The following is a 19,033-nucleotide window of genomic DNA, read 5'->3' as shown; positions in this document are numbered from 1 at the left end:
GGAGTCAAGTGGACAGCGGGGTTAAGGAAGTGTGGGGAAGTGGACTGTTGTTCAGGGTCTTACGTGGAGTCTGTCCATTTTCATGGCTTCAGGTGTAGTCTCTGCCCAATGGTAGTCTTAATTTTTAATGCTTACCCTAGTTGCTGTCATTCCAATCTTAACACTGTCCTCAACAGAACTCAATTCAATAGATTTTGTGAACTTTCCTATTTACTGGAGCCACAATTTCTGTTTTATCCACAAAATTTAGAGTTGTTTTTGATTCTCTGAGAAATTAATATGTTTAGACATTTTAAGAGGTTTTCTTTGGAAGTATTGTGAAGTTATGAGCTGTTATTTTCAAAAGAAAAAAAAGATGAAAAGAGTTCTTAGTAAATCCTTAGTTTATGGAGGCTTAGAAAGTCCTTGAAAGATGATTGAAAGAGGCAAGACAATGTTGTTTGACCTGAAGCCTTTTATTTTTGTAGTAAAATTAATATGTGTCAAATAATTCATAGAACTAGACAACAAAGCTTTAACCAAATGATTGATAGAGGCTCTGTATACACCACCTTCTTTGTAAGGGCACCCTGGTTTACCCTTTTAAAAATTGCAACCATCCCCCTTAAGATATATACTCATACATACTCACTAAACAGTTTATCAGTACTTCTCTGTGCTTGGTTTTTTCCTTATAAGCACTTGAAAATCCTACATATTTTCATTATTTTCCCTGTTTATGACTGTCTACCCTCGTCCCTCTACAACTTAAATATAACCTCCATGAAAGCAAGAATTTTTGATCAGTTTTGTTCATTACTGTGTCTACTAAGTCTGATACATATGAATGTTCAAATATTTGAATACCTCAACTGGGGTTTTAACAGCCTATGTGAATTATGTGATAAATAAACTAAGTTAACAAAAGTTGGATAACAGAGGCTGCTAAGTAGCTAACGAATTAACTCAGTCACATTCTAGCTCAGGTTTTTTCGCCCTTGGTGTTTTAATCTTTAAACCTTTATTCAGTATTTTATAGTTATACTCTGAATGATGTTAGCCTTAGGAGACTTTTAGACAAAATTATTCATCAGTAATTGGGTCTTAGTGTTCAGAGCAAATGGACTTCTTATGAGATCAGGTAGCAGTTTGGATACTGCTTTCTTATGCAAGATTAAGTGTCAGTTGCCCCTTTCATGTGATTTTAGGCAAAGATTGTGGGTCTTAGGTTTGGAGCTATCCTCTCTGAGCACTGATCATTGAAATGCAAAACACAATGTTTGCTTCTCTTGTCTTATTGATGGGAATGGGTAATTTGCTTTTGAAAAAGCAGCCAACAGCCTGTTAACCAAATCCTCTATTTAATTTGGTTAAGAGTCAGTGCATGTTTTCCTTTGTGTAGAATTTGTTGATGGTATGATTTCGTCTTAGTTAGGTTTCATTGCTTTCCTGTTTATGTATTTTTGCTTCTATGCTGAGTTCAGGCTGACTTCTGAATAGAAGTTGTCATCAGAAGGCAGCAGTAACAGGTCTGGAACCAGATTGACTGGGTTTGATCCAGGTTCTGCCTCTTATTATTGGACTTCCCTGAACTTCAGCTTTTGCAAAGTATCAGTTCAATTGCTTAGTCATTTCAGACTCTTTGCAACCCCATGGACTGCAGCACACCAGGCCTCCCTGTCCATCACCAACTCCCAGAGTTCACTCAGACTCAGATCCATAGAGTTGGTGATGCCATCCAGCCACCTCATCCTCTGTTGTCCCCTTCTCCTCCTGCCTTCAGTCTTTCCCGGCATCAGGGTCTTTACAAATGAGTCAGTTCTTCCCATCAGGTGGCCAAAGGATTGGGAGTTTCAGCTTCAACATCAGTCCTTCCAATGAATATGCAGGACTGATTTCCTTTAGGATGGTCTGGTTGGATCTTCTTGCAGTCCAGGGGACTCTCAAGAGTCTTCTCCAACACCACAGTTCAAAAGCTTCAGTTCTTCAGCGCTCAGCTTTCTTTATAGTCCAACTCTCACATCCATACATGACTACTGGAAAAACCATAGCTTTGACTAGACAGACCTTTGTTGGCAAAGCAATGTCTCTGCTTTTTGATATGCTGTCTAGGTTTGTCACAGCTTTTCTACCAAGGAGCAAGAGTCTTTTAATTTCATGGCTGCAGTCACCACCTGCAGTGGTTTTGGAGCTCAAGAAAATAAAAGTCCGTCACTGTTTCCACTGTTTGCCTATTTGCCATGAAGTGATGGGACCAGATGCCATGATCTTAGTTTTCTGAATGTTGAGTTTTAAGCCAGCTTTTTCACTCTCCTCTTTCACTTTCATCAAGAGGCTCTTTAGTTCTTCTTCACTTTCTCCCATAAGGGTAGTGTCATCGGCATATCTGAGGTACTGATATTTCTCCAGGCAATCTTGACTCCAGCTTGTGCTTCATCCAGCCCAGCATTTCTCGTGATGTACTCTGCATAGAAGTTAAATAAGCAGGGTGACAATATACAGCCGTGACATACTCCTTTCCCTATTTGGAACCAAATGGAAATAATAATATCTCAAGGACCATTGTTACAGTTATATGAATTAAAACATAGTAAGTGCTTAGACTCTGTAGATAGGTTCAAAAAGTACTTGTTGTTATTTGTAGAATTAAAAACTGTAATATAGAATGATTATCTTTCTAGGATAATAGAAAAAGCCTCTTCTGATCATGTTGATTATAATAGCATCTCCTGTTAACTCTTTATCCTTTATTTATCCATCTGTATTTTTCTATGTTGTCCTTGTTACTTGATACTATATGTTTATTAGATTGTTTTCTCCTGTGGATTATAAACTCTGTGAAGGCAAGAACTTTGTTTTAGTCATAGCTGTTTTCACTCTAGGATTTAAAGCAGTGTCTGATTTATAATAGGTATTCAACAAATATTTGGTTAATAAATAAATTAATTAAGGTTCATGAGGGCCACCTAAAGGTTTCTTAGGGGTTATCTATCTGTTTGATTATTTTAATGATTTAATGCTTTTTATGAGGGAGAATATTTTGACAATGCCTCAGTTAACTTTTGTCTTACCCTTCCTTTTGTTAAGCTATCTGTGAAACAGAACCTGAACAGCCTGTTCGACATTACCCACTGTGGGTGAAAGTAGAAGGTGAAGTAGATCCAGAACCAGTGTATATCCCAACGCCTTCTGTCATTGAGCCTATGAAACCATTGTTGTTGCCTCAGCCAGAAGTTTTATCTACTACTGTGAAGGGCAAACTACTCACAGGAATTAAACCTGCGAGGGCATATACTCCCAAACCCAATCCTGTGGTAAGCTTAGAGTTATACATCTTTTATTGAAAGTTATAAAAATAATTTGTAAAGGTAATGGGTTTCAACCAGATTTTTGGTTTGTATTTTGTGAATCATGGTGCTTTCAGGTAGTATGTCTGCAAGCCATCTCCCTTTCTGATTTAGTCAGTTTAATTGATGGCATTTAAAAAGTGTCATAAAAGTTGACAGAAAACAGCAAAATTCTGTAAAGCAATATCCTTCAACTAAAAATAAATTAATTTTAAAAATGTCATAAAAGTAGAGTGAATAGTAGTATGATTGACCCTTGAGCAACAGGGAGGGTTTGGAGTGTAGACCCTTTGTGCAGTCAAAAGTCCATGTGTAATGTTACAGTTAGCTTTTTGTGCCTGTGGTTCTGCATGTGTGGACTCAACCAACTGAGGATCATATAGTATCCTGTAGTATTTACTATTGAAGAAAAGCTGTACTTGGACCTGTACAGAATTACTATAATTCTTAAAGATAGCTAAATCTCTCTCTAGGAGGATCATATCAAATCGGCTTTAAAAAAAAATGACTTGGCAGACGTCTTCTAAAGGTTCTCTTATTCATGTAGTATAGAATATTAAGTGATTGAGAGATAGTGTGCACTATTAGAAAAGCATTAGGAAGAAACTTTAGAGAGTCACTGTGATCTTTTTAAAGCATATTGTCTTTATATACAATAAAGTTTAAGGTTTAAAATAGTTGCATGACCAGGTGAAGACAGTAGGTAGAAGATCTGTTGCTTCTCTTGTGTTAATGGGTTAAGCAGTTCTGATTATTAATAAATCTATTTCAGTCTTTCTGTTTAATTAAATTGAAGAAAGATTGTTCAGTACAGTGCTATTTAGTATGGTCTCTATACAGTGCTAATATATAACTGTTTGTTATTAGTCTGTGATGAAATAAGTATAAAAAGCAAAAGGAGATATTTAGAAACTTTTGCCACAAGTTGATAGAGAAATTTTTATCTATTAAATCTAATACTGAAAAACTTGATCTTTGTTTTTCTGGTAATTTATTTTACTGTCTTTTCAAAAATATCAGTCTGTTTGTGACAGGTAATTAAGAAATTTATCCTTCACTGCAGATAATTTGAGAAGCACTGCTCTGGTGTGCTGAATTTTCTTAAAAGAGAAACAGATCCTTTCTGACTGCCCCAAGAGTCAGCACATACAAACCGTAATTGTACTATTTAAAGTTTGCATTAAAAATTTTTAAGTGTTGTAATAGAAGCAAAGATTACATCCTTTTCCTTTTGGAATCCTGGAGACTTCCCCCCCCAATATTTGGAATGTTTTGTTGTATGAAACTTGCAGATTCGGGAAGAAGACAAGGATCCAGTCTACTTGTACTTTGAAAGTATGATGACTTGTGCCCGAGTTCGAGTGTATGAACGAAAAAAAGAGGAAGAGAGACAACCATCACCATCACCATCTCCATCATTTCAGCAGCAGGGCTCATGTCATTCTAGTCCTGAGAACTGTAGTGTAAAGGTGAATTCCTTATTGCATAGATTTCTCTTTTTAACTTCCAATTCCTTGTTGCTAGTACTAGAATTTGCATTACTGTTGGTATAATATGAAGTAATTCTTTAGGGCCAGAGAAGGTTTACATAATGTGCATATCAATTTATGTTTCTCTGCATACCTATTCTAGAACATATTCCCTTAAGGTCATTTTAAAAGTATTATTCTTTCTGAAGTTGGAGTAATTTTGAAAATTTAAACATTTTTGGTTTTAATAATGTGGTTTATTAGGATTTGATCTTTCTGCATTGGTGAATTTTCTAAATAGTTGAAACTTGTTTCATTAAACATCAAATATTTTTCCTTTTTTCCTAGAATTACACTATAAAATGCAATATTAATTGTTTTCTTGGTAATTCAGTCACTGTCACAGATGTTAAACAGCAAGACTACTTGTTTTTATGGTTGTATAGTGTGATGGTAATGTGGATGTCAAGATGTTCTTTGAGTACTTTAATTTTTCTATTATTTTAGGCTTCCTTCAGATTTAATTCGTATGTCTTAGTCCCTTGATATTAAATACGTATTGAACTGAAGTATTTGTATTGTTCCCTTTGTCAGGAGCCAGCTTCTGAACAGCAGCCTTTGAAACCACTCACTTGTGACCTGGAGGATGATTCTGATAAATCACAAGGTCAGAATGAAAACTATGACTTATCATTTGATAGTAATTATTAATATATAGATATGGACTATACTAATAATGAGGGGGAACCAAAGCTACCAATCCAGAGCATGTCTACCTACCTTGTTTCTAGTTTTGGTAAAAATAGACACTATAGGTAAGTTTTTTTCCCAGTTTTTTGCTGTGTTTAACTTTCCTGTTCTAAGAAATACAATTTGTTGGTATTCGTGGTATGTTGTGTTGTAAGAAACAGAATGAGGTCGGTGATTTTTTTAAAACTCCTTTACAAACCTCAGCGATATTGACATCATTAGTTACTGAAATTTTACCTGAGATTTTCAATAGTTGCTGCAGTTGGAGAGTACAGAGGGAAAAAGGAAGGAGTATCACTGATTTATCTAGTAAATGTTACAGCTGGAATTAGGATGATGAAGGTAGTGTCTAGGGAATTAACCTTTTGTTTTTGATTGTGCTTCTTAAGACGTCAGACATTTAAGCAGCAGTGTCTGCTAAACTTGGCATGATAAACATACAAAAATGATACTGTTGCTAGCACATTAAGGCAATTGGAAAGGGTGCCTATTAGCATGATCACCCTGAAGGCTGAGGGAATTGGCTATCCTGATGTATTGATAACTGTACTACATTGGTTGGGAGATCCTGCTATAGAAATCTAGCTAGAGAAATGTATATTTAGTTAATGTGTTGCCATGAATGTAAACATACTTGAGTTGTGAGTGGTCTTGCATGAAATGTAGAAGTGGAACAATCAAATCCAGAGGCACAGAAGTAGTTCAGAAATATTTGCAGTGGAAACTAGAGGTAGAGTGCAAGGTTTTTTCCCCCAACAAAAACATCATCTTTCTTGCTGTTCTTTAGGGTTGACTCTACCCCTCACATATTACAAAGCATCTTGCAAGTGTCTTTGCTTTGCTTATATGGATAGCAAGTACACTATACTAAGTAAGCCTAACCCTGGTTATATACTTTGTTTGCAAGATAGTACCTTCTTATGTAATAGTTAATGGCTTTTTAGAGCAGTCTCAAGAGGGATTCACTTTTATTAAGAGAGCCCAATGAGTAGAATAGTGAAGACTATTATAGTCTGATTTTCTGGAATCTTTTTCTATTTTTCATGGAAAACTCCCAAATTGTAAGTGTCAGTTTACCACTGAAAGTCCATGGGAATGGGATACTGGACAACTGTTGAATATCTATGCCCCTGGCACTTTTCTGAGAACTCAGGAAAAATGAAAATCTTTCAAAGTTCAGTACAGAATGCTATAATACCGAAATATCTTTCAATTCCTTATCAGAAAAGAGCTGGAAATCTTCCTGCAATGAAGGGGAATCAGCTTCTACCTCCTATGTGCATCAGAGGTCACCTGGTGGTCCCACCAAACTGATCGAGATCATCTCAGACTGCAACTGGGAGGAGGATCGGAACAAGATTTTGAGCATCTTATCCCAGCACATCAATAGCAACATGCCACAGTCACTTAAGGTGGGCAGCTTCATCATTGAGTTGGCTTCTCAGCGAAAGAGCCGGGGTGAAAAGAATCCTCCTGTTTATTCTTCTCGTGTGAAAATCTCTATGCCATCATGTCAAGATCAAGATGATATGGCTGAGAAATCTGGATCAGAGACTCCTGACGGTCCATTATCCCCTGGGAAAATGGATGATGTCTCTCCCGTGCAGACAGATGCCCTGGATTCAGTGAGGGAGAGATTACATGGAGGCAAAGGTCTGCCCTTTTATACAGGGCTTTCTCCTGCAGGGAAGCTTGTGGCCTATAAACGTAAACCCAGTTCAAGCACATCTGGGCTTATCCAGGTGAGAATTATCTTTAATCTGGATGTAGCACCTTTTTATACTTAGGTACCACCTTGATTTTTCACAGCCCTTTGTGGGCCTTATATTATTTATCTTTGCATTCCCTGGGAACTGGGTGACAGAATCATCATCTCTTTTTGTAATAGGCCTAGGTTAGATGCATACCTAGGGTGAATTTTTGGCACATTTACAAACAGAAAGGTAGAGCCCTGTGTTAGCTTATAGTTTTCTTTCTAGTCTTCCCAGAAAGTTGCCCTTAAGCTGTTTTACCTAGGCTATAGTGATATTTTGACAGTCAAGCAAGAATAGTAAGGGATTCAGTCTAGTTCTTGGGATTATTATTAGCAGATAACTTTTAAAATAAAATGAAGTGAAGTTAATTTTTAAGATAAGCAATATATGTTTGAAAACTTGGGAGAAAATTTAAATTTAGGAAGATGTTATTCAAATACATAAATTTTTAAAAAATTGAGCCACAGTTTACATATTTTATCTTTATTTGATTCATAGAGTTCTTGCCAGTCTAATCATTATTATAGGGCAAATATCTATATCCTTGCTACTTAGTACTTCAGACAGATATGTTAGGAAAATTACACTGGCATGTAGAAAATCTTTTTGAAGGAAAGTTCTGAGGTAAAATGTAGTCATAGGTCCAAAAGAGTTTCCTTTTGTTCAGTGACATTAAATGCACTTTTATATCAGAGTACCAAATGTGGGGTCGTGTCTGACATTACTGCTAAGGTTACTTGACTTGACTAGCTCAACTGCTTCTCTGGGTTAAGGGCTATGCCACCATTATAACTGATCTACTTAATTAAAAACTTTCTATTGCAGTTGCTATGTAACTGCTTCTGTTGATATTTCTTAAACTCTTAATAATGAGAGTGTTTTCTCCTTGTTTCATTTACTGATTGATGCTTTGAGAACAGCAACTTACCTGATATTTTAGTGAGACTAGGCCCTCTTCAAATGCAGTCATAGAAATTTTGTGTTCTCCCATCTGGGACTCAGAATGCCCCCATAAAATATGAACCTGCATAGCAGTCAGGCCACTGTAAGGTATGCTTTGGGAAAGCTGCCGAGTAGTCTTCAGAGCAAGTCCCAAAGGAGAAGACAGGAGTATCTGATCCAGACTCCACAGAGCCTGGAAAACTGTGTAGGAAAGTTTACTCTAGGATGGAAAGATCATATTCTTTGGATCAAACTCGGGGCAAATATATACTGATCTGTCTGGAAATAATAATTTTACCTAAGAAACAGAATAATTTTGTGCCTTAGAAGAGGGAGTAGCTTGGTGTAGCTATTCTCCTTACCAGTTCTCTATTAATTTAGAGAGTAGGATTTTCTCTGCCTTACTCCACTTCCTCACCCCTTTAAATAATGGAAAAGAGAGACAGAAAAAGATTGCTTCGATAGTCATTTAGCAATAAGACATAGAGAACTCCATTCTTCTGTCTAAGATGGGCAGTCTGACAACTCAGGCAATAGAGAAGAATCTTTACCTCATTCATTGATTCACTTTCTTCTGACAATTTAGTGGCAACTTAAAAAAATTACAATGAATTTCAACTATCATTTATTTTGAGTCCAAGTTTTGTGCAAAAGATGAAGATAGTTGACTTCAAAATTGAATTTTTTGAAAACTGAAAACTAAGGTGACTTTGTGGCTTAGGTATTTGTAACAGTGACTTTCTCATAAATTAAAGCAGACTACCATGTATTTTTCAAATATTAAGGACCCTTGTGAGAAAGTTTCATTATGCCTCTGGTCTCATCAGAGAGATTCTGTGGAACTCAGTTACTCATTTTTATGCTGATGATTATTAATAACTCAACCATAATTGCTTATTGACAAGTAAAACAATTGGATGATTCCTTAGATTTGACTGTACCTTCCACAAATCTAGAACGCAGGTATGATGAGTTTCTAAGATTCTGTTTTTAAACTTCCAAAATGAAGGAGATGAGATTAGCTGAGAATATCAGATGGCAGCATTTTTTTTCATCTCCTAAATACTCAGATTATACCAAATGGGAAAAGTCCATTTCTTTTTCCCTTTAAATCTGAAAAATAGACTTTTAAAACCTTGTAAAAATGAAACCCTTGTCAAGGGAGATGAGTTAGCAAGAGAATTTTATCTTTACAGAATTTCTCTTTGCCACTTGTTTCAGGTTAATGGTAAGAGTTACCCGCAGGCTAAGTTGCTATTGGGACAGATGGGGGCATTGCATCCAGCCAATAGGCTAGCTGCTTATATCACAGGCAGGTTGCGACCCTCAGTCCTGGACCTCTCAACCCTCAGTACTGTCATCTCCAAGGTAGCATCCAATGCCAAGGTGGCTGCATCCAGGAAACCACGCACCCTGTTGCCTTCAACATCCAATTCCAAAATGGCATCATCTTCTGGCACTACAACAAATCGCCCTGGGAAGAACCTGAAGGCATTTGTCCCAGCGAAAAGACCAATTGGTAAGTTGGACTGTTCATATGTTTTGGGAAGGGTTGTGATTTGGTGCTGGGCCAGTGGATACAGATATGGAGGTTGTAAAACTTAGAGAAATATAGAAGTTGGTACTTTTTTTTCTTGATGTTTATCTTGCCTGAATTTAAATATTTTTTTAGTAACTCTTCTGATGACCTACAATACTAAATAAATTGAATTATAGTTGGTTTTATAGTTATTTCCCAGACTTTTGGACTGGTTTTGTTAACATAGAAAAGACTTAGCTTTTTAATTTTGTTTTGCAGAAGGGAATACATATTTGTAAGTACTTGCCCTAATTTACTATTTCTCCTATGAGAACTGGTATTTTTGGTAACCAGTCGTATGCATGTTCCCTGAATTTATGAAACCAAGGAGCCAGCAAAATCAAAATGCATTGAGTTAGTATAGACTTAGAGTAGAAGGCTCTTGTAAAACAATTCTGGGAACATTGCTTTATTATATTTATCCCTATTCTGTGAGTAAAAACCTAATTTATTTAATATCTTAGTGTTAAGAGTCTATAATAAATTGCCTCCTTGAAATCATTTGTGTTTTAGAATTGATAGTATATACAGTTGATTTTATTGCATTCCTCTTTTTGTTTTTTCACATCTGTTTAGAAATGTTAAGTAAAAATGTCATTTGCTGTGTTTTTATTCCTCTTAATAGGAAATTGAAATCTCTGGCTAAATGCTGGAGTTGTGTGAAGATGGAGTATAGGCATTGCCTTAAAAAGAACTCTTTCTACCTCTTGTTAAAAAGGTAGCTTTAACTGGTGATTAAAAAAAAAATCGTCTTATCCTGCCCTCTTCTGAAATGTCTTTTTGCATATTTCTAAAATGCAAAACTTTACTGTTTTGTAAAAGGACAGCAATAAAGAGGTAGAGGTGCTGTTACACAAGGAAGTGGTGCAAACAACTTTTAAAATTAGAATTAGGAATACAGTTACCTTACTTTCTTCCTGTTTTAGATGAAGTTGTGTGCTGCTGTGCTATACAGTCTTATTAGTGTTCTGGCAGTTTGACTGTATTGCATAACCAAAGGAATTTCAGAAGGAGCATCCAATTTTATTCCCTTCAGTTATTAGAATTTTGAAAGTTAGGTTTGTGTGGACAGGTATGCTTGACTTCTGTGAGTGGAAATTACAGGTAGATAGTACCTGTAAGAAACTGACCCAGTGGTGCACAATAAATGTTGATAAACACGATCACTACAAGGATGAAATATGAGAACTGAAGATTTTTGACCTGCAAATTTTTATTTGCAGCGGCTCGACCCTCTCCTGGTGGTGTGTTCACACAGTTTGTGATGAGTAAAGTTGGAGCCCTGCAGCAGAAGATCCCTGGAGTTAGCACACCCCAACCCCTAACAGGGCCACAGAAGTTCAGTATCAGACCTTCTCCAGTAATGGTCGTCACACCTGTGGTTTCTTCTGAGCCAGTTCAGGTGTGCAGCTCTGTGACTGCTGCTGTCACTACTACCACCCCTCAAGTGTTTTTAGAAAATGTTCCTGCTGTGACACCTACGACTGCTCTATCTGACGTGGGAACTAAAGAAACTACTTATTCTTCTGGTGCCACCATTGCAGGGGTTGTTGAGGTCTCTGAAACTAATACCAGCACTCTTGTAACACCTACCCAGTCTACAGCCACTTTGAACCTTATCAAAACGACTGGGATAACTACCCCTGTGGCTTCAGTTGCTTTTCCTAAGTCTTTGGTAGCATCTCCTCCAACCATAACTCTTCCTGTTGCTTCCACTGCCTCCACCTCCATAGTCGTGGTGACCACAGCTGCATCTTCTTCCATGGTGACCACACCAACTTCATCTCTGAGCTCTGTTCCCGTTATACTCTCGGGAATTGATGGGAGTCCACCAGTGAGCCAGAGACCAGGTAAGGCCTAGATGTTACAAGCTGGTTTATTTTACAGCTGGTTATATAACGTTGTGGTTCTGATAGAATTACAGGTATATATCAAGTGTTTCTGCTAAGAACTGAAAAAAAACCCCTTTACATTCTGCAAAACTGAACACTAAAAATGATGGACCTCATGGTAAATACAGGGTTAGGACAGTCAGTGAACATTTGTGCAATTTTGTAATCATTGAGTGAGTGAAAGTCACTCAGTCGTGTCTGACTCTGCAACCCCATGGACTCTAGCCTGCCAGGTTCCTCTCTGTCCATGGAATTCTCTAGGCAAGAATACTGAAGTGAGTAGCTGTTTGCTCCTCCAGGGGATCTTCCCAACCCAGGTATTAAACCCAGGTCTCCTGCATTGCAGGCAGATTGTTTACAGTCTGAGCCACCAGGGAAGCCCCAGAATGCTAATAAAAATTGTTAACCTTCGAGATAAACAACCTTAACAGATGGTTTAGTGGGGCTAGAGATTTTCTCAGGAAATTAAAAATTTTCAAAAGCATTAGAATGGAAATGCTACATATGGGAGTGGAACTCTGAGCCAGTAGAGCAGCCATTAAAGTGGGTGCAGGAGGAAGTGCAGCAGCTTTTGTGTGTTGAGAGCTAAGGGCTCACATCTCTGAGGGAACCAAATGTAGGTGTGCCCAGTTTTGGGAGTGGGAGGGCTGCTGCTTTCTATTTAAAAAGGACAGATCAGAGGGCTTCTGTTTATGTTGCAGCCAAGCTGAGGGCCTTTTCTCTCCTTGCTTAAAATTAAAATTCTAGGTCCTCTCGCCTAGTACGAATCATGTGTGAATCAGCCCAACTCCTATATACTATTGACATTCTCTTAATTATTATACATAAACTGATTGAAATAGGAAAGCATATTTCTTTGTTTAGGACTCTGATATTTTATATGTCAACTTTTTAGTTAAAATTAAATTTTTTTCTCTTGTTGGCTTAGTTTAAGTGAATTTGAAATAGAAATAGTTCACACTTTGGTCACTTTCATATCCTAATTCAACCAGCTAAAGTAAGTTGTTACCTTAGTAGACTCAAAGAAGAATTAGTATGGAAAGGAGTGTGAGAGATGAGGCTTTGCAGGATATAGTGTGTGTGTTAGTTGCTTAGTCGTGGCCAACTCTTTGTGACGCTATGGACTATAGCTGACGAGGCTCCTCTGTCCATGGAGGAGGACAGGCAAGGGTACTAGAGTGTGTTGCCATCGTCTTGTCCAGAGGATCTTCCTGACCCAGGAATTGAAGCTGGGTCTCTTGCGTTGCAGGTAGATTCTTTACCATCTGAGCCACCAGGGAAGCCCCTACAGGATATAAGGCGGAATAAAATAACTGACAACAGTTCTGTCTTGGCTATTGATAGTTTTCCTACTAAATATTTTTGTCTTCAGGGGCATGGTTTAAATCCCTGTAGATATTTTAGGAAAGAAGGGATTTATAAATTGAAGTGCTGTTGAATGGAAAAGTAGATGACAGTGTCAACACACATACCAAAAAATGGCCAATAATATTACTTCAAAAGTAAGATTGTGTTTGATGAAGCCTTTTTGATTTCCTTTTGAAACTCACAGTTCACATCTTGTCATATTTTAACTGGTCACGTCTTCTAAATCATGTATACCTTTCTTTATATTATTAATTATGTCATGAAACTGTGAAGTTGTTTACCTTTTGTAGTTCATTTTCTCCGATTTCAGTCACTCAGAATATACGTTCAGGTATTTTGCTCTGATTCCCATTTGTACTCCCATATAATTGATCTATTATTTTTATTTAAATCAAGTCAGTTGTTCACTTAAGTATACTTTTAAAAGGAGCAGTATTACTGTAATTGGAAACCAACATTACTTGTCAGAATGGAGGATAGTCTCTTAAATAAATAAACTGAACCAGTAATAATAAAAAGTATCAAATACTAGCCAGCTCCTGTGTGTTTTTAACGTGTGACTTGTTCTCTGTTAATGAAGGAAGTTAGAAAATGTTGGCCTAGTCTTTTTTTAAATGTTAATATTAAAGACAATATCAGAGACATAATTTCTTCTGTATTTAATCAAAAGATTAAAATTCTGACAGTATAATATGGTGTTATTCTATATAACATACCACCTAAAAGTATCTTATGTAATACTACTTGAGGAAATACTAGTTGTATATTTATTTATCTGCTCTTCTATAAATGGAGCTGACTCACATCACTGCCAACTTCTAAGGAAGTATGTGATTTTGTTATAATTTCATAAAGTGGATCCCAACTCGGGGATTTAGACCTCTCACTTTTTCATTTGACTTGTCATCCTTTTGTCTTTCCCTTCTAACCCTCTCACCCAGGGCAATAAATAATCACTTATTTAATGTGTATATTAAAGGCTGCTTTGGGAGTAATTTGGTTTTGAATCATTCTGTAAAACTCAATTTGAATAGAAATTTTCAGGAAATAAAGTATGTTTTAATTTAACATGTTTCTTAATCATATAAGATAGATGATTTTTTTGTTTGTTTAAAAAGTTGCACACTATTTTTTTTTAATCAGTTTGGTCTTGTGTTATTTTTCAAAAGTAATCATGGATCTTCTGTAGTAATTTGTCATGTAAATGTTAAGGAGCATCACTTTCTTTTAGAAATTTGATACTTTTTTTGGGCAGAGTGCATATTACATATTAAAATCTTTGTTTTGTTTGGCTTGTTAATGTTTATGTTTAGTGACAAACTGATGAAAATTTTTATTTAAAAATGTCAAAAAAAGAATAATTGAAAATAATAATGTTAAGGAAATTCAGTAATTTGAATGGTAATATTAGATCGCTTTCATTTATGCTTACTATTGTTACTCCTGTGACCAAAAACTCATACTGTTTTTTCCCATATCCTTGGTGTTTTCTTCCAGACATTGAAGTGCATCTTTCAGTACTATTAATGTTTTGAGATCTCTTTTAATTCACATCTTCTGCATTAAATGTCTACCTTTTCTGTTTCAAAACTATGTTTTGCCTCTTCCTAACCAGGCTTTATTTCCCCGCTTCTTTGATATTTCTTAATTACATTCCATTTTTGGGGGATATGTGTTTTTTTTCCTTCTGAAAAATAATTTTCACAAATCTATATGCTTTGCTTATTCATCAATTAACTTTAAAGGCCAAGAAGTTTTTTTGTACCTTGTGATTTTTAGTCTTTGACTTTGTCTTCCTTGAGTAAGACCTGTTAAACTACATAAGCCTGTTAAGTGTTAACAGCCTGAATTTTTAAGTTGAACAGAAAATTTACTTGAACTTTAATGAGAATCCAGGTTTAGAGGCGTGCCCATGTTCTTTCTTTAGGCAGAAGTATTATCTCTTTAAATGTACCTCTTGACAGTTGATACTTTTTTTACCAGTCTAAATGTAAGGCCCTGTAAAGTCTGGTTAATACTTAACTTTAAATTAGTAAATTATTCTCAGCCATAAGTCCTGTAAGTCATATATCATGGACATACAGAATTTTGCTAACTCTGTAATTTAAACTTATACTTATTTGTAGCATGATTAGATTCTTTGTCATAATTATTTTTTCCCAAGTATTAAAGAGAAATTCTGATACTATGTTTCCATCTCCTGTTTTTCAGAAAATGCCCCTCAGATTCCAGTGGCTCCTCCACAGGTCTCTCCTAACACAGTGAAACGTCCTGGACCTCGATTGTTGTTGATTCCAGTGCAGCAGGGTTCTCCTACTCTTAGACCTGTCCCAAACACACAACTTCAGGGACATCGGATGGTCTTACAGCCTGTTAGGAGTCCAAGTGGAATGAACCTGTTCAGGCACCCTAATGGGCAGATTGTCCAGCTTCTCCCTTTGCATCAGCTTCGAGGATCTAATAACCAGCCCAACTTACAACCTGTCATGTTTCGGAACCCAGGTATAAAGTTAGAGATATTTTTGATAAGTTTCTCTTCTCTTGAATCATTTGGTCATATGGTATATTCATATACTAGGATTAGTCTTATCAGTCTGTTGAAATCAATCACCTGTTAGAAAAAAAATATGTACTTTGAAAGTCTTTGATGTGGCCAATGGTGATTTAAAATGCTTTTTTTTTCCTCACCAGGGTCTGTGATGGGAATCCGTTTACCCACTCCTTCCAAACCATCAGAGACTCCACCTTCTTCGGCTTCACCCTCTGCTTTCTCCGTTGTGAATCCTGTAATTCAGGCTGTTGGGTCTTCTCCAGCAATGAATGTTATCACTCAGGCACCATCATTGCTTTCTTCTGGACCTAACTTTGTGTCTCAGTCTGGTACATTGACCCTGAGGATTTCCCCTCCTGAACCACAAAGTTTCACAAGTAAAACAGCCTCTGAAACCAAAATAACCTATAGTTCAGGAGGGCAGCCTGTTGGTACAGCCAGTCTTATTCCTCTCCAGTCTGGTAGTTTTGCCTTGTTGCAGCTCCCAGGACAAAAGCCTGTTCCCAGCTCCATTCTTCAACATGTTGCTTCACTTCAGATGAAAAGAGAATCTCAGAATGCAGACCAGAAAGATGAAACAAGCTTTTTAAAAAGAGAGCAAGAAACTAAGAAGGTTCTACAGTCAGGAGGAGAAGCTGTAGAGCCTGAGACTAATATAATAATAAAACAAAACTCAGGAGCTGCTGTCTCAGAAGAAACTCTGAATGATTCCTTGGAAGATGGGGGTGATCATTTAGATGAAGAGTCCCTTATAGAAGAAGGGCCTTCAGCTGTTAAACCTTCTGAGCATGTCTATAGCACTGGCTCACACACAGGTGAAGACTATAAAGATGTTGAGAAAGAATATGGGATTAGGAACCATAACAGTTCCAAAGAAAAACTGACTGTTCTAGAAGTTAAGACCATTTCTGGAAGAGCCAGTAACATGACAGTCCAAAGTGTGAATAATGTGCAACTTAAAAAACTTGGTGATGTGAAAGTGGAACAGCAGAAAGGCTTAGACAATCCAGAGGAAAAATCAAATGAATTTCCAGTTATCTCTAAAGAAGAAAGCAAAGTTGCATTTTCAGGCAGTAGAGTTGTGGAGCAGCAATCTAATCCAAAGCCAGAGGCCAAGGAGAAGGACTGTGGAGAGTCTCTGGAGAAGGACAGCATTAAGGAGAGGTGGAGAAAACACTTAAAGGGCCCTTTGGCCCAGAAATATGTTAGAACTTCACAAGAAGGCAAGAATGAGACAAATGAGCAATTAATTAAAGAAACAAAAACTTGTAAGGAAAATTCAGATGTGTTTCAACAAGAACACAGTATCTCTGACTTACTTGGAAAAAGTGGAACTAGTGAGAATGCCAGAATTTTAAAAACTGAATGTGATTCTTGGAGTAGGATTTCTAGTCCTACAACCTTCTCCATTGTCCCTAGGAGAGCTGCCAAAGGGAGCAGAAGGGACGGACATTTTCAAGGTCACTTACTGCTCTCAGGAGAACAGATAAAACCAAAGCAAGAGAAGACGGGTGGGAGCAGCAGTACTGATTTCACTGTTCTGGAGTTGGAAGAGGATGACGAAGAAGATGAGAATGAGAAAACCGATGATTCTATTGATGAGATTGTGGATGTTGTTTCTGACTACCAGAGTGAGGAGGTTGATGATGTAGAAAAGGTGGTGAGCCCATTTTTGTTGTGACTGAAACCTCAAGAATTTAAATGATTCATTAGAGACAATAGCTTTTCCAGAAGATAACTAAGACCTGATACATTCAATTGGATGCCTAGCTTTAAATCATGATTAAATGACTTTGTAGTTTTTAGGCTGTGTCTGTCAGGTAACATTTATTGAGCTTATATTGTGCTTTGAGACTTCTCTGATATTATACAGGAAGGCTGGTTTAAGCCTTGGGGGAATAGATGCTTTGAGAGTCCCTATCAAATTAGGTTTTTGGTTTTTTTTTTAAGTCCTAAAATCACTACTTCCATTTGACCTCAGTTTTTTTTTTCACATTTTTTATGCAAAGTTATTGTAGCTTATCTGGTAGATATACATAAGAAACAGGGAATGGGTGGCCTTAGAACTGGAAGATAATTTGTCTATCAGCATTTGTAGAGATGTTTTTTGTTTTGGAGCAAAATGAAAAACATCATTTAATATTTTATTATCACCCTGCCTAAAGTTGCTTTCTAACCATCTCCTAAAATTAAATAATTAGTGTCTAGAATTTATATTCTAACCTCTGGTCATCTTCCTTTGTAATTTGACCTTTATAATTTATTTTTATTTTTTTATTTTGCCGAAGCCATTTTTATAGACTTCTGTGTAGAGTTGTGTTTGCTGAGCTAAGTAATTGAGCATCAGTATGATATAGGGCAGGAGTTGGGCAAACTTTTTTGTAAAGGGCCAGTTTGTAGTTATTTTAGACTTTGCAGGCTATATGACTTGCTTTTGCAGCTACTCAGTTGCTGCTGTAGAGGGAAAGCAGCCATAAACAGTAGTAAGTGAATGAGTATGGCTGTGTTCCAGTAAAAACCTCAGTTACAGAAACAAATGGGGGTGCTGTGGTGTGCTGTGCCCTTCCCCTGATGTAAAACATAAGGAGGTTATAGCCATCTGCCTGTGGGGTGTCTTGAAATTGAGATAATATGGCCCTTTGCAATGATTCTTGCCATGGCAGTTTTAGAATTTCACTCCTTTTGAGATTTGTTCTCTGTGTTACCTGGTCCTCCTCTGTTAATGCCTAACTGTCTTAGGCAGATAAAATATAGCAAAAAGGTTTATATTTTAAAACTCTAAAATGTCTGTGTATTGAAATATTTCTATGTCGTTATTTCTGAACCTCACCTGTCTCATTTGTAAATGAGATGGTTAATGCATTTGCCTTGCATTCTATCTATAACCTCATCCTTTTTGAGGACTTACATCTGTAGGTAGTTTAGGAGTTAGATTGCCAATCTTGTTGCACTTTTTGCAGTCTCATTATAAGTCAGCTTAGATAAGCATCAGACCAAAAACAGTCCAGCTTTATTTTAATTAAATTTTTTTTCTATTATGGCTTATTATAGGATATTGAATATACTTCCATGTGCCTTAGAGTAGGATTTTGTTGTTTATCCATTCTATATATAATAGTTTGCATCCGGTCCATCCCTTACTCAACCCTCCTCCCCAGAGGCAACCACAAGTCAAAAACAGTCCTGCTTTAAAATCAGTGAAAAAAAACAAACAAACAAAATCAGTGAAAACTATTGCTATCAGTAGAACTGACTTAATGGAACCTTTAGAATGTCTTAGTCATACAGAGTGGCATTGCTTGAACTTCCAAATAGGAAATCTGACAGGTACACTGGCCATTTTAAAGTAAGGGCATTCAAATTTAAATTATACATTGTATTTATGTATATGTTTGACACCTG

General features: G+C 36.8%; 1 protein-coding gene across 4 annotated transcripts in view; it reads left to right on the top strand.

Annotated features, from left to right (window-relative positions):
• The window catches only part of MGA (MAX dimerization protein MGA), a 90,246-nt gene that overhangs the window by 58,245 nt on the left and 12,968 nt on the right, over positions 1–19,033 (top strand). The window contains exons 9-16 of one of the 4 annotated variants that reach the window (XM_068965175.1): positions 3,067–3,293; positions 4,619–4,795; positions 5,390–5,462; positions 6,770–7,287; positions 9,610–9,760; positions 11,044–11,670; positions 15,292–15,582; positions 15,772–17,288. In XM_068965175.1, the coding sequence (XP_068821276.1) occupies positions 3,067–3,293; positions 4,619–4,795; positions 5,390–5,462; positions 6,770–7,287; positions 9,610–9,760; positions 11,044–11,670; positions 15,292–15,582; positions 15,772–17,288 (3,581 nt within the window). Of the gene's footprint in view, positions 1–3,066; positions 3,294–4,618; positions 4,796–5,389; positions 5,463–6,769; positions 7,288–9,462; positions 9,761–11,043; positions 11,671–15,291; positions 15,583–15,771; positions 17,289–19,033 lie in introns of all 4 variants that reach the window. The other 3 variants (XM_068965174.1, XM_068965176.1, XM_068965178.1) reach the window with 3 other exon arrangements.

The sequence above is a fragment of the Capricornis sumatraensis genome, chromosome 2 (assembly GCF_032405125.1).
Source record: "Capricornis sumatraensis isolate serow.1 chromosome 2, serow.2, whole genome shotgun sequence".
NCBI lineage: Eukaryota > Metazoa > Chordata > Mammalia > Artiodactyla > Bovidae > Capricornis > Capricornis sumatraensis.
The sequence above is the reverse complement of the archived record's forward strand: the minus strand, read 5'-3'. Positions and strand labels throughout refer to the sequence as shown.